Source organism: Oncorhynchus mykiss, chromosome 7, assembly GCF_013265735.2.
Source record: "Oncorhynchus mykiss isolate Arlee chromosome 7, USDA_OmykA_1.1, whole genome shotgun sequence".
Lineage (NCBI taxonomy): Eukaryota > Metazoa > Chordata > Actinopteri > Salmoniformes > Salmonidae > Oncorhynchus > Oncorhynchus mykiss.
The window spans coordinates 67,496,558-67,521,713 of record NC_048571.1 but is presented as its reverse complement, the minus strand read 5'-3'; the positions used below and the strand labels follow the sequence as shown (position 1 = coordinate 67,521,713).

Sequence of the window (25,156 nt, the reverse complement as noted above, 5' to 3'; positions counted from 1 at the left end):
AGTAAGTAGCTTGAGCCATCCCAACATTAGCCCTTGATCATGACCCTCATTTCCATTACACATAAGTAATTGGGCGAAGGCGTCTTCTGTATAGGGGTTTTGTTAAGATCCCTGACGCTTGTTTTGAACATTAACACGCGTTGCTTGCAGTGCAGTTTTGGAAACATAAGGACCTTATTTTTCATATCAGCAAGCAATACGTTAAAACATTTTTTTTTTTTTTTTTACGGTTAAATTGATACACCTTTTTTAGGGTTAGTGTTCCCACACGGCCATATCGCTATGTTACAGCGCGTGTTTTTTGTACAACAGACGGACCACCTCTGCTAATTAGCAATCTATCGTGCTCTGAACGCCTGTGTATGTAATGGAAAAAGGCCACCAGAAACGTGTTGTCACTGAAAAAATACTGTCAGCTGCAACTGTGATAAAGCCGGTAAACAGTGTACAGTGTATATTTTGCGATACATTATTTGGATGTTATATGAACGAACGTAACGGGCTTCTGTTTCTAAAACCGTATTCCAATTGAGAATCAATTCACGTTTCAATATAATATTTTGCTGCCAGAGCCAGTCTACCTCTAAAATAACATACAAGGTCCTTGAACCTTAAGACAGGCTCTTTATTAAGAGTAAGTACATATTGGGTTATCCTAACATTAGATGGCAGGAGAAGCAGTTATTTGTCACAATTTAGAATGGATTTACTCTATTTTGAACGTCCTGTAACTTTTTGTCCAACCTCAGTATTATAATACATTTATGCAAAGGATTAACACAACAAACATTACACGGTAGGCTACATGTTTGAGTGCAGGACTCAAATGGAACCCTTTCTTCTGTGCAAGAGATTCCGTGGTGATATTTGAAGTGCTGCACCCTAGGACCGACTGCCAGTAAGGGTATACTTCGTTGCATTGTTGCAAATATACTGGTAACTAACCCTTCTTCTGTCTGTGCTTGTAGCGTCGAGAGTGATCAGGTACGATACACACACAACCTTCGGTTATCTTCCTTGACAAACATATCATTTAACTCCGATGTTGTCATATATGCTGCTGCTGTTTATCCTTTTGTTTAGTCACTTTATCCCTGCCTATAAATCAGTGGCGAACTGTAACTATGACCCTAGTCTTCAGAGGGACCAAAAATCTTCCAATACGTTGTGTCAAACTCAAATCAAGAAAATAACAGAAAACATAGTATAATTTATTATAGCTTCTGTAGTCGGACCACTCTAGTTCTACTGAAGGAGGAATGAAAACAGGCCTGGCCGAGCCTCGGAGACAGAAAATCATAACAATACAAAAGCACAACCATTTAATTTCCCAAATGAAATGAACAACATTTATTTTATGACCTTCATCACACTAACCAGTGATCTAAAGTTTAAATGCAACAATGTTTCATAGTAATTATTTTCAGAGATCGCAAACATCAAGTGCGCTGCAAAAAAAGTGCCATTCACCAGATTATCATTTGTAAACAAAGTTTGAAAGTTAAAAGGGTGGTGCTAACAAATTAGCAACAACATCCACCTTGAAGTAAATAACAGCTTCTACAGCCGCTGTTGCCATTGTCACACTACTACAACACTAGCTAGCTAACATTACCAGCATTTTCGTGGGAAAACTACTGTTTGCGCCTCTGATTATTTGCTCGTCTTGCGCCCATAGTAGTGATGTGTCTAGGCCTTAGAGACAGAGAATGGTGCAATTTCGGCCTGCATTCCTGTATCTGCAGGAACCCCTCTTTATACTTCTATAAGTACATTTTTAGGTTAGGGAAGGCAGAAGCGATCCAGTACAGTAGGTGGCGTTATTGAACAATAACGTTGGATGCCAGCCGCCGATTAAACCCACAGAAGAAGGGGCGGGGTTACAACGGGCACTGTTTTCCTGCAGTTCTGTTAACGATGCCGAGGGCTGGTGTTCAGAATTCGGGAGCGAATGACACTGTGCCAGTTTATCCAGCTAGTCCTACGGAGGACTCCGGGACACAGCAGGCGAGAGGTGGGAGTGACACTTTGTGCTAGCTAGCCAGCACACTATGGGGGGTGATTCATGCCATAATTAAGCCTCGTGAAGCTAATGATACCTTCCACCAAGTCACCTAACATCTTCCTAGCGCCATAAAATAACGCCATGAATTAACATGTAAGTTTATTCTGAATGATTTTACCATGAATGCCTTAATGCCTTAAAAACGTCTACATGTGTTACGTGTTAGTTTAAGTGTCTGTTTAGTTTATCAATTTCATTTGTCGATTTAGCTAAAATAGGCCTATCACCTCAATGCAAAAATTATTAGGCTAGTTGATATCGTAGCCACCATTACTGTGTAGATATGCCTATTTCTCGCATCAATAGAAACACAAGGGTTTCTTGGTAGCCTAGTGGTTAAAGCGCTGAGCCAGTAACCGAAAGGTTGCTAGATTGAATCCCAAAGCTGAAAATATTCACTTTTTTGTTGTCTTGTCCAAGCAAAGCACTGTTTCCCCCGGGCTGCGAATACATGGATTTTGATTAAGGCAGCCCCCCGCACCTCTCTGATTCAGAGAGGTTGGGTTAAACGCGAAAGACACATTTCAGTTGAATGCATTCAGTTATACAACTAACTAGGTATCCCCCTTTCCTTTTCTTTGTTGGAGGTAGCCTAGGTGTCTAGTGGCATATTCAAAACAACTCACAAGTCGGGCAAATCAATCTCTGACTTCCGAATACAGGGCCTTCAAGACAACTGGAAACTCTGGAAAAAAACGAGCTCAGACTGGAATTTTTGTTTTGAACAGTCATCTAACTCAGAATCTCTGCATCTTACTCTGACCTGAAAATCACTGACGTCATGATTTGACCTAGTTTCCCCCCCACTTCCCAGATTTACCACTTTACCGGATTAACAGACACAGTCACCTAAAGGTGGTCTTCAAAGGCATTTTGATCTGCTTCAACTTCCACCACATCAGGTGGAATATCAGTGACCTCAAAGTATGTTATATAAAAACAGCAAAAGAAAAACACTGTCAATTAAAAAAATATTATACTACAGTATATGCAATAATGTTATATACAATTGCATTGTTTACGTCAGTTAACTGCTGCGGCTCCCCTCCATATGGCAGGCAATAGAGTGAATACTCTGGAGGCCTGGACACTGCTGTGTTGTGTGCAAAGACAATTACCTTCAGATTGTCTTTCCACCATTCCTGGTACCCGTCAAGGGACTTGCCCGTGGCAGTCCCGTTGGTCCGTTCATCCAAACGTGGAGTCCCCATACAGCTACACATTCACATTATATATAACTCACTGTACGATCAGTGTCAATTTAGAAAAAACTCTAAATTACTTGGGCGCCAATGCAAAACAATGCCACAACCATTACATTAAGCTGACATCGACTAAAACCAACTAGGCTAGAGCTAACTACTATTGTGCTTAGCCAAGCTAAATTTGGTTAGCATCAAGCTAGTGAACTGTTACACTATTTTTGTACAAATATTAACACTAACACATTTTATCTTGACGTCACATATTTACATGTATTACCTAAAGTGAACTGAGCCTTTGTTCATAGAAAATAAAACAAATTGGATCTAAAACGTTGAAAAAAAGTACAGAATGTTTGGGCGCCATGTTAATCCCTTCTCGTTCCTTTGTCTGTACATTATGCCTTGAATCTATGGTATCGTGCCCTAAAACCTGCTCCTTTTACTCTCTGTTCCGAACGTGCTAGACGGCCAGTTCTTATAGCCTTTAGCCGTACCCTTATCCTACTTCCCCTCTGTTCCTCTGGTGATGTAGAGGTTAATCCAGGACCTGCAATGCCTAGCTCCACTCCTACTACCCAGGTGCTCTCATGGGTTGACTTCTGTAACCGTAAAAGCCTTGGTTTCATGCATGTTAACATTAGAAGCCTACCCCCTAAGTTTGCTTTATTCACGGCTTTAGCACATTCTGCCAACCCGGATGTCTTAGCCGTGTCTGAATCCTGGCTCTAGTCCAGTACAGTGTCTCTTTACATGATGAACATTGTTTCAGGTTCTCAATTGAATCTTCTCTGGCACAATTTGCACATTTCTGGGACTTTTTGGTAGCTACGGTTAAGACTCGTCCCTCAGCGGTAACCCGTTTCCGTTTAAAGGGGCCTCCCTTGATGGTCTGGCTCCCCGGATTTTACATCCAGCTTGAAAATGTTCTCCACTCCCACATCGGAAGCAGTGTGTGCAGCGTGCATCTGTTCTGGCCTGCTGGCAGACAAAACACCTCCTTGGAGCTTGAGCAGAGCGGTTGGTATACCGGTTAGGTGCATATTGATGCTGCGCAGGGTCAGGTGCATGGGACTGACTGTAGTTGCTGTAATACTGCTGCTGGGAAACAGGGACCCCCAGCCACCTATCTGGCCTCCTAACTGGGGGTGGGGCATAGGCACAAGGCGGTGACTGAAACATAGGCTGCTGTAATGTCTCCTTAATCTGAGCAATCTCTGCACTGAGACCTTTTAGAGAAGCTACACTTGTCTTAAGTTCAGCTAACTCTGTTAACAGTTCTGCGGGTATCTTAGCTTTGGCTTCCTTCACAGGACACTTTGCAGATGGCGTATCTTCTAACTGGACTACACTTACAGTTGTAGCAGGCTGTGGGGCATTAAACTGTTTTTTGTTTCGTCTTTCTATCTCATTAGCACAAGCAATGTTAAACTTCTCTAGCAAAACCTCATCTGATGTTTCGCTCTCTAGCAGGAGAGGCTGCATGTCTATCCTGATACTGTCACTCTGGAGACCCGTAAGGACTGTGTGTAAACACATGCTCTGGACTAGAGCAGGGTCATACTTAAGCCCTGATTCTGACTCCTGGGATGCAAACAGTACTTTTTGCCTCAAATCTAAGACACGCATCAGGAAGCTTTGAGGGGTCTCCTTGCTATGCTGTGCTTCTGAAGCTAGCTGTTTGTAAAGCTCTGTTGCACTCTTCTCTTGGAAGTGGGAACGCAGGATACATCTAAGTGTGGGAAGGGTTTACCTTCCAAGTAGCTGCGTAGCTGTGAGCCTGGAGAAATAGCCCTGACTACTGCGTCTACTATTTCTACCTCAGGATAGCCTCTGTTAAGTCCATTCTCGATCTGATGGGCAAGGCTGGAAAAAAATCAGTTTTTCTTTCTGGCCCGGTTCACCTATCTGACCAGATATTTTAAACTCTTTGCGCCAGTATGAGCTGGGCTGTGCATTGGGTGAGAGCGGCACGCTCCCCTGAAGATTGGCATGGGGTTGGGGCTGACGCAGAGAATCACTGGCTTTGGCTGCAGTAATCTGCTCAGTTCCCACCCCTTGTTGTAGGGTTACAGTTCTCAGTTCCTCTATTCTGTGATGTGTTCCGGCTGGTTCAATATCATGGTCAATTTGCCCTGTTTTGTTATCTATGCCACTGATCATCTGTCATTTTGTCTTTAAGTAGCAACAATTCTGACATGCCACCATCTTCTAACTCTTTCAAGGAACATCATAATGTGAGTCATTAATGATATGCGGGATTTGTTTTGAACATCTCTTCTCTGTTCGCCTGATATGTCAAGGAAATCACATATCTCTAGTAATTTGTCTTTAGTCAGGGTGTGCAATTCTCCTACTACCTCTTCCTGTAGTTCTTCCAAGGCGCTTGTCATGTTGACAGAACAGGAGGAACTTTTACTGTGCAGGAGTTGACTCTGAATTAGATGGTCCTTACTGTCTCTGATGGTCGATCAATGGCCTCAGTTGACACGTACTTAACCACTAACTTCCAGCTTCCCTCGAACAGCAACACTTTCCTCACTGCAGCCTGCCTGAGTTGTTATGTGGGGATTTAGCTTGCTCGGAATTCAGCGACCAGGATGTGGAAACTGGACATCTGAGCAGCAATCTCAGCGGAGCCTCCAAAAATGTTACGCACCTGAAAACAGGGGAGAAAAAATCACGAGAGTGATACGGTGTTTTCTCAATTCAACTTTTAGTTCAATGAGAAAAGACTGCGATTTCCCCAGGAATATGGGTGGAGACCAGAGCAATCGATCTCCGGCTCATAGATTAAGAGCATTTCGTAGATCACAGATCAACACTTTTAGGCACCACAAAATAAAGTAATCAATATAATGTTTACCCATTACTCTCACAATTCGTACCCTTTGTACGCTTGACGGATTTTAACTTTAACACAATTATATGAATGTTATCAATCTCTTATCAACTAATACTGAATGCATCTTTTTAACCTTAGATGTTTTAAGATCCTCACATACTCTGAACTTATTCTTTTTAATGTATAACAGGCTATGAATATTTCCTTTAACCTGTCACACAGGCAGTTAGGAAAGCTAAAGGCTAGCTTTTTCAAACAGAAATTTGCATCCTGTAGTACAAACTCAAAAAAGTTATTGGAACACTGTAAAGTCCATGGAGAATAAGAGCACCTCCTCCCAGCTGCCCACTGCACTGAGGTTAGGAAACACTGTCACTACCGATAAATCCACTATAATTGAGAATTTGAATAAGCATTTTTCTACGGCTGGCCATGATTTCCACCTGGCTATCCCTACCCCGGTCAACTGCCCGGCACCCTCCACAGCAACCCGCCCAAGCCCCCACCATTTCTCCTTCACCCAAATCCAGATAGCTGATGTTCTGAAAGAGCTGCAAAATCTGGACCCCTACAAATCAGCTGGGCTAGACAATCTGGACCCTCTCTTTCTAAAATTATCTGCCAAAATTGTTGCAACCCCTATTACTAGCCTGTTCAATCTCTCTTTCGTATCGTCTGAGATTCCCAAAGATTGGAAAGCTGCCGCGGTCATCCCCCTCTTCAAAGTGGGAGACACTCTAGACCCAAACTTCTACAGACCTATATCTATCCTACCCTGCCTTTTGTTGTGGCAGAATCAGAATTAGTTGGGTAACATAGATAAGATGTTTTATTTTCATAATATGCTTGTGAGATACTTGTCATTTAGAAAGTATTTTGTTGTACTATAGTGTTGGCCGTTTGCAGTTCTCTGTCAGGGTTCAGTTACTTGGGCCACAGAAATGGGAGAGGTCAAGCTTGTCTTGATATGGAAACGTATCTTTTAAACCATGTGAAGGGATGATTGAGGGGGAACCAATTATCTCTTGGCTTCACAATGTCTGTGTGCCAGTCACTCCCTACTTTTCCCATCGGGGAGAGGAGGACGGCAGTGTCTGGAACCATTCTATGTTCCCTCTGAGGTTGCCCTTATCTTGACCTAGAGGCTCACTCTCCTCTCCGTGAGCTTGTCCAGGATGGATTGTATTTGGGATGGGAGTGTCTAAAATGACAATTGATATATACCATTGGGTGAGGTAATGTCTTGGTACTATTTTGTACCAAGAACAAGATAAGAGCTTAGTTTAGGAGACAAAGCTGAACGATAATTTATTGCCAATGATGTCTCGCTATGTGTGTCTTTGCTATAAAGGATCTCAGTTGCAATGTGTAAGCACTCTCAGATAATTAATTTATAGACACTGAATTGATCTGAGAGTCACAGGGTTGTGATGGAGCTCATATAATTAAAGATGAACTTCATGATAACTCTGACTTGTGTGTGGGTTTTGCTCTCTTGTTATTTGGTAATACAGGACATTTCCACTACACTTTCTAATTTCTTCTAAACCAAGTTAACAAACAGAATACCAACCATTTCGAATCCCACTGTACCTTCTCCGCTGTGCAATCTGGTTTCAGAGCTGGTCATGGGTGCACCCCAGCCACGCTCAAGGTCCTAAACGACATCATAACTGCCATCGATAAGAGACAATACTATGCAGCCATCTTCATCGACCTCTGTCAAATCACCACATTCTTATCGGCAGACAAAACAGCCTTGGTTTCTCAAATGACCTCCTTGCCTGGTTCACCAACTACTTCTCTGGCAGAGTTCAGTGTGTCAAATCAGAGGGCCTGTTGTCCGGACCTCTGGCAGTCTCTGAGGGTGCCACAAGGTTAAATTCTCGGGCCGACTCTCTTCTCTGTATACATCAATGAGGTCGCTCTTGCTGCTGGTGATTCTCTGATCCACCTCTATGCAGACGACACCATTCTGTATACTTCTGGCCCTTCTTTGGACACTGTGTTAACTAACCTCCAGACAAGCTTCAATGCCATACAACTCTCCTACCGTGGCCTCCAACTGCTCTTAAATGCAAGTAAAACTAAATGCATGCTCTTCCACCGATCGCTGCCCACACCTGCCCGCCTTCCCAGCATCACTTCTCTGGACGGTTCTGACTTAGAATATGTGGACAACTACAAATACCTGGGTGTCTGGTTAGACTGTAAACTCTCCTTCCAGACTCCATTAAGAAACTCCAATCCAAAATTAAATCTAGAATCGGCTTCCTATTTCGCAACAAAGCATCCTTCACTCATGCTGCCAAACATACCATCCTACCGATCCTCAACTTCGGCGATGTCATTTACAAAATAGCCCCCAACACTCTACTCAACAAATTGGATGCAGTCTATCACAGTGCCATCGGTTTTGTCACCAAAGCCCCATATCCTACCCACCACTGCGACCTGTACACTCTCGTTGGCTGGCCCTCGCTTTGTACTCGATGCCAAACCCACTGGCTTCAGGACATCTACAAGTCTCTGATAGGTAAGGCCCAGTCTTATCTCAGCTCACTGGTCACAATAGCAGCACCCACCCTTAGCACGCGCTCCAGCAGGTATATCTCTCTAGTCACCCCAAAAGCCAATTCCTACTTTGGCCGCCTCTCCTTCCAGTTCTCTGCTGCCAATGACTGGAATGAATTGCAAAAATCACTGACTCTTACCTCCCTCACTAGCTTTAAGCACCAGCTGTCTGAGCAGCTCACAGATCACTGCACCTGTACATAGCCCATCTGTAAATAGCCTATCCAACTACCTCATCCCCATACTGTATTTATTTATTTATTTATTTATTTATTGTGCTCCTTTGCACCCCTGTATCTCTACTTGCACATTCATCTTCTGCACATCAATCACTCTAGTGTCTAATTGATATATTGTAATTACTTCGCCACCATGGCCTATTTATTGCCTTACCACCCTTTTCTTACCGCATTTGCAAACACTGTATATACATTTTATTCAACTGTATTATTGACTGTATGTTTTGTTTATTCCATGTGTATGCTGTGTTGTATGTGTTGAACTGCTTTGCTTTATTCTTGGCCAGGTCGCAGTTGTAAATGAGAACTTGTTCTCAACTTGTCTACCTGGCTAAATAAAGGTGAAATAAAAATAAATGTAAACCATTAGCAACCTAGCCTAATTCCATTAACTTACGTACAATGGGGATAATACCAACCAGTATTTCACTCAGTTAAAACTGTCTTCAAACATCACCAAACTCATGGACTATACTATGTAATTAACCATGTTATCTCAATATTTTGAGTCATATTGCATTTTTGCACATTACATACCTGAATTAATAGTTAGTGTTGAGACAGAGAAACGTTCATTTTCAGAACTAGTCATTCTCCATAATGTAGAAATGTTAAATATATATTAAATAAGAAACGTTAAATATCTTACTAACTCCCTTCATTGATGTCACAGCTCCCCTAGCGGCAGTAATTATATACACACATTAAATGAAAATGCCTGGGAGGAAAATGAAATATAAAAAAATATGACCATACATGCAGTTGAAGTTGGAAGTTTACCTTAGCCAAATACATTTAAACTCAGTTTCACAATTCCTGACATTTAATCCTAGTAAAAATTCCCAGTCTTAGGTCAGTTAGGATTGCCACTTTATTTTAAGAATGTGAAATGTCAGAATAATAAACACAGCAAAAAAGAAAGGTCCTCTCACTGTCAACTGTGTTTATTTTCAGTAAACTTAACATGTGTAAATATTTGTATGAACATAACAAGATTAAACAACTGAGACAAATTCCACAGACATGGAATAATGTGTCCCTGAACAAAGGAGGGGTCAAAATCAAAAGTAACAGTCAGTATCTTGTGTGGCCACCAGCTGCATTAAGTACTGCAGTGCATCTCCTCATGGACTGTACCAGATTTGCCAGTTCTTGCTGTGAGATGTTACCCCACTCTTCCACCAAGGCACCTGCAAGTTCCCGGACATTTCTAGGGGGAATTACCCTAGCCCTCACCCTTGGATCCAACAGGTCCCAGACGTGCTCAATGGGATTGAGATCCGGGCTTTTCGCTGGCCATGGCAGAACACTTAAATTCCTGTCTTGCAGGAAATCACGCACAGAATGAGCAGTATGGCTGGTGACATTGTCATGCTGGAGGGTCATGTCAGGATGAGCCTGCAAGCAGGGTACCACATGAGGGAGGAGGATGTCTTCCCTGTATGTCTTTCCTGTCACCCTGTAGCGCTGTCTTAGAGGTCTCACAGTACGGACATTGAAGTTTATTGCCCTATCGACATCTGCAGTCCTCATGCCTCTTTGCAGCATGCCTGAGGAACGTGTTTTTCAGAGTCAGTGGAAAGGCCTCTTTAGTGTCATACATTTTCACAACTGTGACCTTAATTGCCTACCATCTGTTAGTGTCTTCACGATCATTCCACAGTGGCATGTTCATGAATTGTTTATGGTTCATTGAGACAGTGTTTAAACCCTTTACAGTAAAGATCTGTGAAGTTATTTGGATTTTTACTAATTATCTTTGAAAGACAGGGTCCTGAAAAAGGGATGTTTCTTTTTTTGCTGAGTTTAGTAGAAATAATGATTTATTTCAGATTTGATTTATTTCATCACATTCCCAGTGGGTCAGAAGTTTACATACACTCAATTAGTATTTGGTAGCATTGCCTTTAAATTGTTTAACTATGGTGAAACGTTTCGAGTAGCCTTCCACAAGCTTCCCACAATAAGTTGGGTGAATTTTGGCCCATTCCTCCTGACAGAGCTGGAGTAACTGAGTCAGGTTTGTAGGCCTTCTTTTTCAGTTCTGCCCACATATTTTCTATAGGATTGAGGTCAGGGCTTTGTGATGGCCACTCCAATACCTTGACTTTGTTGTCCTTAAGCCATTTTGCCACATCTTTGGAAGTATGCTTGGGGTGATTGTCCATTTGGAAGACCCATTTGCGACCAAGCTTTAACTTCCTGACTGATGTCTTGAGATGTTGCTTTAATATATCCACATTTTCCTGTCTCATGATGCCATCTATTTTGTGAAGGGCACCAGTCCGTCCTGCAGCAAAGCACCCCCACAACATGATGCTGCCACCCCCGTGCTTCACAGTTGGGATGGTGTCCACCTTTTTCCTCCAAACATAATGATGGTCATTATGGCCAAACAGTTCTATTTTTTTCTCCAAAAAGTACTATCTTTGTCCCCGTGTGCAGTTGCAAACCGTAGTCTGGCTTTTTTATGTGGGTTTTGGGGCAGTGTCTTCTTCCTTGCTGAGCGGCCTTTTAGGTTATGTCGATATAGGGCTTGTTTTACTGTGGATATAGATACTTTTGTACCTGTTTCCTCCAGCATCTTCACAGGGTCCTTTGCTGTTGTTCTGGTATTGATTTGCACTTTCCGCACCAAAGTACGTTCATCTCTAGGAGAAAGAACATGTCTCCTTCCTGAGCTGTATGACGGCTGCGTGGTCCCATGGTGTTTATACTTGCATAGTATTGGTTGTACAGATGAACACTTTTTTTCTGAGGTCTTGACTGATTTCTTTTGATTTTCCTGTGATGTCAAGCAAAGAGGCACTGAGTTTGAAGGTGGGCCTTGAAATACATCCACAGGTACACCTCCAATTGACTCAAATTATGTCAATTAGCCTTTCAGAAGCTTCTAAAGCCATGACATCATTTTCTGGAATTTTCCAAGCTGTTTAAAAGGCACAGTCAACTTAGTGTATGTAAACTTCTGATCCACTGGAAGTGTGATACAGTGAAACAATCTGTCTGTAAACAATTGTTGGAAAAATGACTTGTCATGCACAAAGTAGATGTCCTAAATGACTTGCCAAAACTATAGTTTGTTAACAAGAAATGTGTGGAGTGGTTGAGAAACGAGTTTTAATGACTCCAACCTAAGTGTATGTATGTAAACTTCCCGACTTTAACTGTATGTGTGTCACATACAGTGGGGCAAAAAAGTATTTAGTCAGCCACCAATTGTGCAAGTTCTCCCACTTAAAAAGATGAGAGAGGCCTGTAATTTTCATCATAGGTACACTTCAACTATGACAGAAAAAATGAGGGGGAAAAAATCATTGTAGGATTTTTAATGAATTTATTTGCAAATTATGGTGGAAAATAAGTATTTGGTCACTTACAAACAAGCAAGATTTCTGGCTCTCACAGACCTGTAACTTCTTCTTTAAGAGGCTCCTCTGTCCTCCACTCATTACCTGTATTAATGGCACCTGTTTGAACTTGTTATCAGTATAAAAGACCTGTCCACAACCTCAAACAGTCACACTCCAAACTCCACTATGGCCAAGACCAAAGAGCTGTCAAATGACACCAGAAACAAAATTGTAGACCTGCACCAGTCTGGGAAGACTGAATCTGCAGTAGGTAAGCAGCTTGGTTTGAAGAAATCAACTGTGGGAGCAATTATTAGGAAATGGAAGACATACAAGACCACTGATGATCTCCCTCGATCTGGGGCTCCACGCAAGATCTCACCCCGTGGGGTCAAAATGATCACAAGAACGGTGAGCAAAAATCCCAGAACCACACGGGGGGGACCTAGTGAATGACCTGCATGTTTTTATTTTTTTTATTGAACCTTTATTTAACTCGGCAAGTCAGTTAAGAACAAATTCTTATTTACAATGACGACCTACCCCAGCTAAACCCGGACGACGCTGGGCCAATTGTGCGCTGCCCTATGGGACTCTCAATCGCGGCCGGGTGTGATACAGCCTAGAAACGAACCAGGGTCTGTAGTTATGCCTCTAACACTGAGATGCAGTGACTTAGACCGCTGCCCCACTCGGGTGTCCCAAGCAAGTCTTTTTTTGTTGGTCCTGTCAATGTTGTGATCACACACAGGTTACTTTGCCTGCTTGCAAATGTGTGCTAAAAGTGGGGATGTTTCATAGTATTTCTGATTATCTTAACTCACCAGCACCAATTAATTGTATTTTTCACAGATATCCACAACTGCAGTACAGGACTACACTCGGTTAAAAAGGTGCTATCTACAAACTAACAGGATTCTTCCGCTGTCCCCATAGGATAATCCTTTTTGATTCCAGGTAGAACCCCTTCTGTGTCTAGGTAGAACCCTTTTTGGTTCCATTCCACAGAGGGTTCTACCTGGAACCAAAAAGTTTTCTCCTTTGGTGACAACCAAAGAACCCTGTTGGAACCCGTTTCTCAAAGAGTGTACTCAACAAGTTTAGCCTGTTCAGTTTACACCATTTGATTCTGTACTCAAACATCTGCCTGGTATTCAAGATAACATGCAACAGCACCACCACCTTTTGAAGGTTTTCGTCAACCTGTGCTCAGACTTAAATCGCAGTGTTCCAAGAACCTCCACCAGGGGTGACTGAAGTATCCTCAAACGGACAAAAAGCAGACAAGGCACCCCACACTCATTTTAGATCCCATGGGGTCTTAATTTTCATACTGTATGCTCTCACTACCTCCTTTGCCATCTTCGCATGTCTTTACTTGGAACTCCATCCATACACACACACACGCACACTATAGCACCTTGCTTACATTTCTCACATTTTAGGCATCCAGCTGAGGCCTTGGATGGATCATGTTACACTGAGATGGGCACAGGGGTATATGTACAGTAATTTTTTGTGCGGTGGCAAAGTAGTTGAACAGGAGAAGAGGATGGGGTTACTTGTGGAGGGAGAACTGTGGTGGGTTGAGCACCTGCAGTGAAGCTGATTGGTTGCTCATCACATCTTGACTAAAAGAAAGCGATTTATAAATTAGTTAGACATTGCCATAGTTCAACAGCTGAAAAGCTGTCATTAACATACTCCCAGAGATAGCAATGTATTCACTGAATGAAGTAGCCTACCCATCCCCATTTACAATTGTATTCATCAATGAAATAAATTATACTATATCACATTCAATTACATTATTGTTATAGCTATAGACTACTCTTGTATCTACAATAACATAATCATGGAATGAAATAGTGTACCCATCCACATTTTAATTGATAAATTAGATAAATAATACTAGCACATACAGTTAGATTGTAGAATAGGCTACTACTGTATCCACACTATATTAGGATACCGTTGTGTGATTTTAGGTCTTCAATCGAAGTTGCATGTTGTACCTCGTTTCCCTTTAGTGAAAAGTAGTTATTTAATTTACAATTTAATTAATCCATGAAATAAACAATACTAGCACATCAAATTACGTTATTGTACACTATCCTACTCTGCTATCGACATATTAAATAATATTGCCTACGTGCATTCGACAAAACGTTATCAACAAAAAATCATTTTCAAATAAACCACATTTGCCTTAACACAGTAGACATAAATATTTCCTAACGATATCACAACTTAAATATAGCCCACTTACTCTTCAATTGGATCAAGGACATCTTGGTAATTATTTTCATCGTCTCTAATGAGGAAACTATCTGGGGCAGACACTCAAATCGCTTGTGCCACTTGTAGAAAAACAAACAAACAACTGAATGTCTGTGTTGCCGCCTAGCTCTCAAATACCGTACCAGTCATTCACTTTATGAACAGTCACTGCTATCCGGATTCCTTGGGACGTCCTTACCCTGAACTTTACAATTTTATACATTTATAATTTGATAGGGACATTCCAAGGAGCCCAAATAGCATAGACCCTATGGGAAAGCATATGAAAATAATAGTAAATAATAGTGCCTACGTGCTTTCGACAATTATCATCAAAAAAATATTATTTTACAAATAAACCAAATTTGCCTTAACACAGTAGGTCTAAATATTTCCTAACGATATCACAACAATGATATAGCCTACTTACTCCTCAATTGGATCAAGTACATCTTGGTAATTATTTTCATAGTTTCTAATGAAACTACCTGGGACAGACACTCAAATCGCTTCTGTCGCTTGTAAAAAAAAAAACAAGAATGAATGAATGTGTCGCCGCCGAGCTCTCAAATACCGTGCCAGTCTCTCACTTTATGAACAGTCACTGCAATCCGGATTCCTTGGGACGTCCTTACCTTTAACTAACACTAAACTTAACCAATTTACATTATTATACTTTTTTATTTTGTTTTATTTTGTACCTTTTTTAACTAGGCAAGTCGGTTAAGAACAAATTCTTATTTTCAATGATGGCCTAGGAACAGTGGGTTAACTGCTTTGTTCGGGGGCTCCCTCTGTACTTGATAGAGGGAGGGACATCCCAAGGAGTCCGATTTAGAACAGACCCTCTGGGAAAGTCTATGAACTGCTCTATTTGACTGAAGGGACATCCCAAGGATCCCTGATTGCACCTATGAACTCCTCTGAAAGCTGTGGACACAACTGTTATTGGTTGTCTGTGGAACTGGTAACAACACTCACTGTCTGTGATTGGCTAACATTTAGATCTGTATACAGAGATATAAGATAACATACCATGCTATGAGGTGTTGAGAGAAATACAGATTATCTATAGATTGGGCATCATCTTTTCTAGGCCATTAGCGATAACAGGAAATATACACGTAGGCTACACTATAGTTCAATGTGGCTACGTTGGAATGTCTGCTTGCACGGGAGAAATTGTACGTTTCTAACATTTATGGTTGAGCTTTAATTAATATAAATAGAAACTATGCACATTATGACTTTCATTAACTTCTCTAGGGTAGGGGACAGCATTTGGAATTGGATGAAAAGCATGCCCAAATTAAACTGCCTTCTACTCAGGCCCAGAAGTTAGGATATGCATATAATTAGTATATTTGGATAGAAAAATCTAAAGTTTCAGCTACTGTTAAAATAATGTCTTTGAGTATAACAGAACTGATTTGGCAGGCGAAAACCTGAGAAAAATCCATTCAGGAAGTAGGATTTTTTGTTGTTGTAGTTTTCTATTCAATGCCATTACAGTATCCATTGATTTAGGACTATGCCATTCACTAGATGTTATGTCTTTAGAAATTGTTTCAGGCCTATATTCTGAAAAATGAGGGAGTAAGAGGAGTTTGAATGAGTGGACCCTGCCGTGTCAGAGCTTTTTCATGCGCGCGACCAGAGAGTGCCTTTCTTGTTTACCTTTTATATTGACAACGTTATTGTCCGGTTGAAATATTGTAGATTATTTAGGCTAAAAACAACCTGATGATTGAATCTAAACATCGTTTGACATGTTTCTATGAACTTTACGGATACAATTTGGATTTTTTGTCTGCCTGTTGTGACTGCGTTTGAGCCTGTGGATTACTAAAGAAAACAAGTGAACAAAACTGAGATTTTCAGATATAAGAATAAATTAATGTCTTCTGAGTGCAAACATATGAAGATCATCAAAGGTAAGTGATTAATTCTATCTCTATTTCTGACTTGTGTAACTCTTCTACTTGGCTGGTTGTTTGTAATGATTTGTCTGCAGGGCTATGTTCTCAAGTAATTGTAAGGTACGCCATAAAGCATTTTTGAAATCTGACACAGTGGTTGGATTCACAAGAAGTTAATCTTTAAACCAATGTAAAATAGTTGTATATTTTCTGAATTTTTATAATGAGTATTTCTGTATTTGGCGCTCTGCAATCTCACTGGATGTTGGACAGGTGGGACGCTAGCGTCCCACATACCCTAGAGAGGTTAATACGCGATGCAGGCATCACGCACACGTTAGTAAGGCGTTGGTGTCATGTCAGTCAGACCCGTAACGCAGGAGTCACAGACGTTTGTAAGGCGTTGGTATCATGTCAGGTGGTACGGTTGCCTAGGCTTATGTCCCTGATCACCCCCCATAGCACACGGTGTCGCTAACTACCTCTGCACATCGACTCGGTACTGGTACCCCGTGTATATAGCCAACTTATCGTTACTCAGTGTATTTATTCTTCTTGTTATAATTGTTATATTATTTATTTGTATTCTCTGCATTGTTGGAAAGGGCTCGTAAGTAAGCATTTCACTGTTAGTCTGTTGTTTACGAAGTATGTGACAAATAACATTTGATTTGTTTCATGGTTAAAAAGTATACACCATGACGAACGTCAGCATGTAATAACGCGTGTAACGCAAGCAGTCTTGGTACACCTGCCCCTATGTGTGTTGTCAGTGGTGTAGTGGAGGGTATACACTGTATAGCCACTTATTTTTCAATGGGCATTGCGTATACTCACTTCCCTTCCCACAATCCCTTCGATGCATTTCAAAGTAGCCTAGTGTAGTAGTCTAGTGGATCAAATTTATTTATATAGCCCTTCGTACATCAGCTGATATCTCAAAGTGCTGTACAGAAACCCAGCCTAAAACCCCAAACAGCAAGCAATGCAGGTGTAGAAGCACGGTGGCTAGGAAAAACTCCCTAGAAAGGCCAAAACCTAGGAAGAAACCTAGAGAGGAACCAGGCTATGTGGGGTCCTCTTCCTCTTCTGGCTGTGCCGGGTGGAGATTATAACAGAACATGGCCAAGATGTTCAAATGTTCATAAATGACCAGCATGGTCCAATAATAATAAGGCAGAAACAGTTGAAACTGGAGCAGCAGCACGGCCAGGTGGATTGGAGACAGCAAGGAGTCATCATGTCAGGTAGTCCTGAGGCATGGTCCTAGGGCTCAGGTCCTCCGAGAGAGAGAAAGAAAGAGAGAATTAGAGAGAGCACACTTAAATTCACACAGGACACCGAATAGGACAGGAGAAGTACTCCAGATATAACAAACTGACCCTCGCCCCCCGACACAAACTACTGCAGCATAAATACTGGAGGCTGAGACAGGAGGGGTCAGGAGACACTGTGGCCCCATCCGAGGACACCCCCGGGCAGGGCCAAACAGGAAGGATATAACCCCACCCACTTTGCCAAAGCACAGCCCCCACACCACTAGAGGGATATCTTCAACCACCAACTTACCATCCTGAGACAAGGCCGAGTATAGCCCACAAAGATCTCCGCCACGGCACAACCCAAGGGGGGGCGCCAACCCAGACAGGAAGATCACATCAGTGACTCAACCCACTCAAGTGACGCACCCCTCCTAGGGACGGTATGAAAGAGCCCCAGTAAGCCAGTGACTCAGCCCCTGTAATAGGGTTAGAGGCAGAGAATTCCAGTGGAAAGAGGGGAACCGGCCAGGCAGAGACAGCAAGGGCGGTTCGTTGCTCCAGAGCCTTTCCGTTCACCTTCCCAATCCTGGGCCAGACTACACTCAATCATATGACCCACTGAAGAGATGAGTCTTCAGTAAAGACTTAAAGATTGAGACCGAGTTTGCGTTTCTTACATGGGTAGGCAGATCATTTCATAAAAATTGAGCTCTATAGGAGAAAGCCCTGCCTCCAGCTGTTTGCTTAGAAATTCTAGGGACAATTAGGAGGCTTGCGTCTTGTGACCGTAGCGTACGTGTAGGTATGTACGGCAGGACCAAATCAGAGAGAGAGGTAGGAGCAAGCCCATGTAATGCTTTGTAGATTAGCAGTAAAACCTTGAAATCAGCCCTTGCCTTGACAGGAAGCCAGTGTAGTAGGGAGGCTAGCACTGGAGTAATATGATCAAATTTTTGGGTTGGAGGTATATGTCATATCAATTAATAAGGTTGATGGAACATATCAGAATGTTTAGCTTAAAATGTTGATTAACTATTATTTCCTCACATTTTAGGTGCAGCAATGCGCACACGGTGCAGGCCTACATGTGAATGTTCCAAATTGCAATTTACAGGAAAAGCATTCTAAAATGTGCACCACCCATACCTGAAAGCAGTTTTATAAATAGGAATATCCATTAGACATTTCAGAAAGGGAGCTCTGAAGATGCAACAACTTACAACTATCATGGGTTGCTAATATGACTAGGATCATACCCTTGGCTGCTAGACAATGTACTAAAGTTTAACGTAAACCAATAGAACAGGAGAACATTGAGGTCTTTATAAAATAATTATCCATGTTTCTATGGTGGGATTTTGGCTATAGGCTACTATGAAGCAAGGCAAAACATGCCTCATAATGTCATGAAGTAAAACGTAAGGAAGGAAAAATATAGCGATGCTAATGGTAGGCCGAACCGTCTTCTGGTAGATGGAAAGGCTTTCCCAAAAACTCTCAATTTAAAATGTTAACTAGCTACAAAGTAGTCTTTGCCTACCTGGCAGAATGATATCATGATTATCTGCATCAATCCAGTGGCCATTTGTTGTGCTAACAACATCTCAGAAACACTGCTAGCCAAATAGCAGTTCTAGGTGCCTGCCACTTAAATTAAATGATAACTACACAACAACAAATACAATTCCCAGACCTTAGTGGTCTCCTGGTGTGGTTTAAGCATTGTTATGGACATTGTTATGGACATTATGAACATCCTATTTAGTTGTTTTTCTATTAAAAAAAATGTGACTTAACTCAATGACAAGGTTCCAGTTTAACAAAGTTTACTATACCGTATGAACACACTACAAGGTAGCCATTCCACTCTTGGCTAGGTCCATCGACCACAAGACTCCCTGCGCAGGCACACTTTTGACTGAGTGATAGCCCCGTAATAACAGAAATATAGGGATAGTTAATAACTTTGAGAGCGAAAACCTGGCTTAGTTGACAGCCTCCATTTACAGTGCCTTGCGAAAGTATTCGGCCCCCTTGAACTTTGCGACCTTTTGCCACATTTCAGGCTTCAAACATAAAGATATAAAACTGTATTTTTTTGTGAAGAATCAACAACAAGTGGGACACAATCATGAAGTGGAACGACATTTATTGGATATTTCAAACTTTTTTAACAAATCAAAAACTGAAAAATTGGGAGTGCAAAATTATTCAGCCCCTTTACTTTCAGTGCAGCAAACTCTCTCCAGAAGTTCAGTGAGGATCTCTGAATGATCCAATGTTGACCTAAATGACTAATGATGATAAATACAATCCACCTGTGTGTAATCAAGTCTCCGTATAAATGCACCTGCACTGTGATAGTCTCAGAGGTCCGTTAAAAGCGCAGAGAGCATCATGAAGAATAAGGAACACACCAGACAGGTCCGAGATACTGTTGTGAAGAAGTTTAAAGCCGGATTTGGATACAAAAAGATTTCCCAAGCTTTAAACATCCCAAGGAGCACTGTGCAAGCGATAATATTGAAATGGAAGGAGTATCAGACCACTGCAAATATACCAAGACCTGGCCGTCCCTCTAAACTTTCAGCTCATACAAGGAGAAGACTGATCAGAGATGCAGCCAAGAGGCCCATGATCACTCTGGATGAACTGCAGAGGTGGGAGACTCTGTCCATAGGACAACAATCAGTCGTATATTGCACAAATCTGGCCTTTTATGGAAGAGTGGCAAGAAGAAAGCCATTTCTTAAAGATATCCATAAAAAGTGTTGTTTAAAGTTTGCCACAGGCCACCTGGGAGACACACCAAACATGTGGAAGAAGGTGCTCTGGTCAGATGAAACCAAAATTGAACTTTTTGGCAACAATGCAAAATGTTATGTTTGGCGTAAAAGCAACACAGCTCATCACCCTGAACACACCATCCCCACTGTCAAACATGGTGGTGGCAGCATCATGGTTTGGGCCTGCTTTTCTTCAGCAGGGACAGGGAAGATGGTTAAAATTGATGGGAAGATGGATGGAGCCAAATACAGGACCATTCTGGAAGAAAACCTGATGGAGTCTGCAAAAGACCTGAGACTGGGACGGAGATTTGTCTTCCAACAAGACAATGATCCAAAACATAAAGCAAAATCTACAATGGAATGGTTCAAAAATAAACATATCCAGGTGTTAGAATGGCCAAGTCAAAGTCCAGACCTGAATCCAATCGAGAATCTGTGGAAAGAACTGAAAACTGCTGTTCACAAATGCTCTCCATCCAACCTCACTGAGCTCGAGCTGTTTTGCAAGGAGGAATGGGAAAAAATGTCAGTCTCTCGATGTGCAAAACTGATAGACATACCCCAAGCGACTTACAGCTGTAATCGCAGCAAAAGGTGGCGCTACAAAGTATTAACTTAAGGGGGCTGAATAATTTTGCACGCCCAATTTTTCAGTTTTTGATTTGTTAAAAAAGTTTGAAATATCCAATAAATGTCGTTCCACTTCATGATTGTGTCCCACTTGTTGTTTCTTCTTCACAAAAAAATACAGTTTTATATCTTTATGTTTGAAGCCTGAAATGTGGCAAAAGGTCGCAAAGTTCAAGGGGGCCGAATACTTTCGCAAGGCACTGTATCTGTTTCACTAGTAGGCCTACCTGTACAGTACAGCTTGGGTTGGCCTGACTGTGAAAGATAATTGTAGGTCATTCAGAGTGTATGTCACTGTTTCTCATACATTTTCACACAGCATCTTTCTTTCACCGGGTAGGCCATTTGGGAAATGTTTTGCTCAATTAGAGTATACTCACTTCTCCAGGCACCACTATGTGGTGTTATCATTGAGCAACTAACAAAAAAAGTCAGTGTATCACTGTGGGATCAATCAGTTAGAAATAAAACAGTATCTGGACTTTGTACCTGTAGAAAAGGCCCATGGAGTTGGTGGAATAATCCTTTAATTCATTGCCACTTACTCGGCTGGGCCAGGGGCGCTTTAATTAGGTCAGGTGGAAAAGTCAGACAGATCTCAACTCCATAAAAGGAGGAAATTGCCATCGCCTGAGCTCACTGCTTTCTCTTCCTTAACTCCGTCTGATCCAGAAGTTCTGTGTGTCCATGAATCCACGTAAGTCCACCGACTCGGTTCAGATGAAAGGTAACAATCTGTTGCGATCCGGAGAGTGGGCCATCAGTTATTGTTTGTTATTACTGCGGAGCGCACGCTTCAAACATATTGTGTAATGTGAATTGTCAATGATCACGGCCCTACGGATCCTCATAGGCCAATTATGCAATCGATATGGTTAATAGGTAATGAAATTAATTACATGTACACATGAAAGGGTGAAATGAGAAACGTCATTGTTTGCTGAACTGATCGACTTTGATATCAAACTACTGGGGATTTTAGATTGAATAAACCATTCACTGTTCGTATTCTTTCATGATTTATGATAAATAGTTACGAGCCTAAATAACTCACGGATGATTACTATTGACTTCTTAATGAACTGGACTGTTGAATTCCCTAAATTATGTTAATAATGATTGTTATGATTTGTGTTTTATTTTGCAGCCTTAGCTATTTTGTTAATTTTCTTTTTGTCAATGCAGTGAAATTAGCTGAGCCATTTTTCATACTTTTTCTGATTTCCTCCATCTCAGCTACATCTACAACATGAGATGCGTGTGGATGTGTGTATTTCTGTGGCAGGTGTGATGCATGTGCCACTGCGCTGGGTGCTGTGGGATGTGAAAGACACCCTGCTGAAGGTGCGCAGGTCTGTCGGGGAGCAGTACTGCCAAGAGGTCCAGCGAACAGCAGGTTTCAGTCTTAACCCTACAGAGGTGGAGGCTGCCTTCCGCCAGTCCTTCCACCAGTACTCCAAACTCTACCCCAACTACGGTAGGGCCCAGGGCCTGGGGGGGAAGGCCTGGTGGATGGGAGTGGTTCGGGACACCTTCGCCCAGTGTAGAATACAGGACGCAGCCCTACTGGACACACTGGCCCACAACTTGTATCATGGCTTCTGCAGCCCTAATAACTGGGAGGTGAGGGGATTATAATAATTGCTTCTCCAAAAATGTGATATTATGATTGTGCAAAATGATCATGCATTCATTAAAATAGTTAAATTGTAAACATCCTCAATATCAATTGGAACAATTGTGCCACATTGTGAAATTAATAGCCTGTATCTTCCATCCTAAGGTATTTCCAGACTCTGCGAAGACCCTGGAGAGCATATCCTCCCTGGGACTGAAGCAGGGTGTGGTGTCCAACTTTGACAATCGCCTGGAGGGGATTCTACGAGGCTGTGGCCTGCTGTCTCACTTCAGCTTCCTGCTCACCTCAGAGGAGGCCGGTATAGCCAAGCCTAACCCAGCCATCTTCAACCGGGCACTAGAGAAATGTGGCGTAACAGCCGCGAGTGTAGCTCACATTGGGGACCATTATGTCTATGACTATGTGACCTCTCGGTCACTGGGCCTCCATGGGTACTTGCTGGACAGACAGGGCAGGAATAAATACCCTGATGTTCCCCCACAGCATCGACTAAAGACCCTGGAGGAGCTACCTGCACGTCTCCAGCAACATATGGACTAAATGTTATCTATTACACAAGTAAACTCAAGCCAGGACTCAAACAAACCGCACTGTGCCAACATTTCACTGCACTTGACATTAAAGTATAACAACTATATATAAAAGCCAAGCCTTAATCTACGGCAGTGAAACTAGCCCCAAAACTTAACATATGCGATGACCACTTTTAGATTATCTAAATATGTACATGTAACTTATTTCACCAATACGTTTTAGATCACGTTGTGACACCCTCCAATTAATGTATTATGTTCAATAAATAAAAATGCCTGTTCTACAGCCAGTGCTACATTCTACGACTTAACTTCTCTTGGAAATGAATTTAAAAAAAATCATACAGCATTAGATTTCAGCTCACTTGAGCTGAGACAAGGAGGGATCGGGCCGGTTATTTATGGTCGTGGCTATGCAGCTAATGTCAAAGTGATATCAAAAGTTGCATGTTTTTAGCATTTTACCTAACCTTAACTTAATTCTCCTAACCTGCTACATAAGTTCTCCAAACCTGCTAGTCACTTCTGACATTTACTGCATCCCATCCAGTCAAAACTGTTACCTGACATAAAAAGCTATGACTGGCTGCACATGATTGAGAGAAGCACTCCAAAGTGCATCCAATCTGAGGGCAGGAACCAGTCTTTATTTGTTTGCATGGGTGGTCCATCCCACCATTCAGTACAACCCAGTGAAAAGCATACCGCTATCCATCTTAAGCCTATTTTCATTGTTGTGTAGTTTTGGCCTAAAAGGCATGAATTCTTTGTTGGTCTTTAATAGTAGAGCTCTTTTGTTACACAGCAAATTGGCCAGTGTTACCTTTTCAATGTAACATTCTTTGTGTTGATTCAGGAGTTAACATTTTCAACACTGTGTGTTACTATGAGCCTGTCCTCCACAACTAACTTAAATTAAGCGTGTACCAGAATGAGGCTCACACCTCACTGCCTATTGTTCCTGCAGTGAGGAAATTCCCATCTTCAGAGAATATGTTTATAACTTCTCTACAGATAGTTGTTGTCTGGAGCTCAAAAAGCAGTAGCCTAGCAGTATGCAAGTCAGGGAGCCAAATGAATGTCTTTAAATGTGGTAAATACTTTTACGTCAGAACACATGCTACATAATTATAGAGTAAGATACAAGTTCCTTTGTCTATAGGTCAGCTGATTGTATGCGGTGCATTCGGAAAGTACTCAGACCTAGTTTTTTTCCACATTTTGTTACGTTAAAGCCTTTATTCTAAAATGAATTAAATAAATATCCTCATAATAACAAAGTGAACAAAGGTTTAGACTTTTTTGCAAATGTATTCAAACTAAAAAAAACGTATTTACATAATTATTCAGACCCTTTGCTATGAGTCTCATCATTGAGCTCAGGTTCATCCTGTTTCTATTGATCATCCTTGATGTTTCTACAACTTGATTGGAGTCCAACTTTGGTAAATTCAATTGATTGGACATGGTTTGAAAGGCGCACACACCTGTCTATATAAAAAGGTTGCACAGTTGACAGTGCATGCCAGAGCAAAAATCAAGTCATGGCGTCAAACAAATTGTCCGTAGAGTTCCGAGACAGGATTGTGTTGAGGCACAGATCTGGGGAAGGGTACCAACACATTTATGCAGCATTGAAGGTCCCTAAGAGCACAGTGGCTTCCATCATTCTTAAATGGAAGAAGTTTGGAAACACTACGACTTCCTAGAGCTGGTCGCCCGGCCAAACTGGACAATCGAGGGAGAATGGCCTTTGTCAGGGAGGTGGCCAAGAATCCGATGTTCACTCTGATAGAGTTCCTTTGTGGAGATGGGAGAACCTTCCA

The 25,156-nt window shown here is 41.8% G+C and overlaps 1 protein-coding gene across 4 annotated transcripts; it reads left to right on the top strand.

The window, feature by feature from the left end:
* Positions 1-208: 208 nt before the first annotated feature.
* Positions 209-23,636, top strand: hdhd3 (haloacid dehalogenase-like hydrolase domain containing 3). Of its 4 annotated transcripts, none has more exons than XM_036983901.1 (3): positions 209-436; positions 22,444-22,781; positions 22,942-23,636. In XM_036983901.1, the coding sequence occupies exons 2-3, from the start codon at positions 22,449-22,451 to the stop codon at positions 23,335-23,337; spliced, it is 729 nt and encodes a 242-aa protein (XP_036839796.1). In that variant the 5' UTR covers positions 209-436; positions 22,444-22,448; the 3' UTR covers positions 23,338-23,636. The 4 variants fall into 4 exon arrangements, with proteins under 4 accessions (XP_036839796.1, XP_021465967.1, XP_021465966.2 ...); XM_021610292.2 differs by lacking the exon at positions 209-436 and adding an exon at positions 846-984; XM_021610291.2 differs by lacking the exon at positions 209-436 and adding an exon at positions 1,014-2,014.
* The last annotated feature ends 1,520 nt before the right edge of the window (positions 23,637-25,156 follow it).

Bases quoted from the DNA above. Each gene is read 5' to 3' on its own strand.
- hdhd3 (XM_021610291.2), top strand. From the start codon at position 1,918: ATGCCGAGGGCTGGTGTTCAGAATTCGGGAGCGAATGACACTGTGCCA. The intron at 2,015-22,443 runs GTGGGAGTGACA...TTTCTGTGGCAG, and splicing joins CGGGACACAGCAGGCGAGAG to GTGTGATGCATGTGCCACTG. The intron at 22,782-22,941 runs GTGAGGGGATTA...TTCCATCCTAAG, and splicing joins GCAGCCCTAATAACTGGGAG to GTATTTCCAGACTCTGCGAA.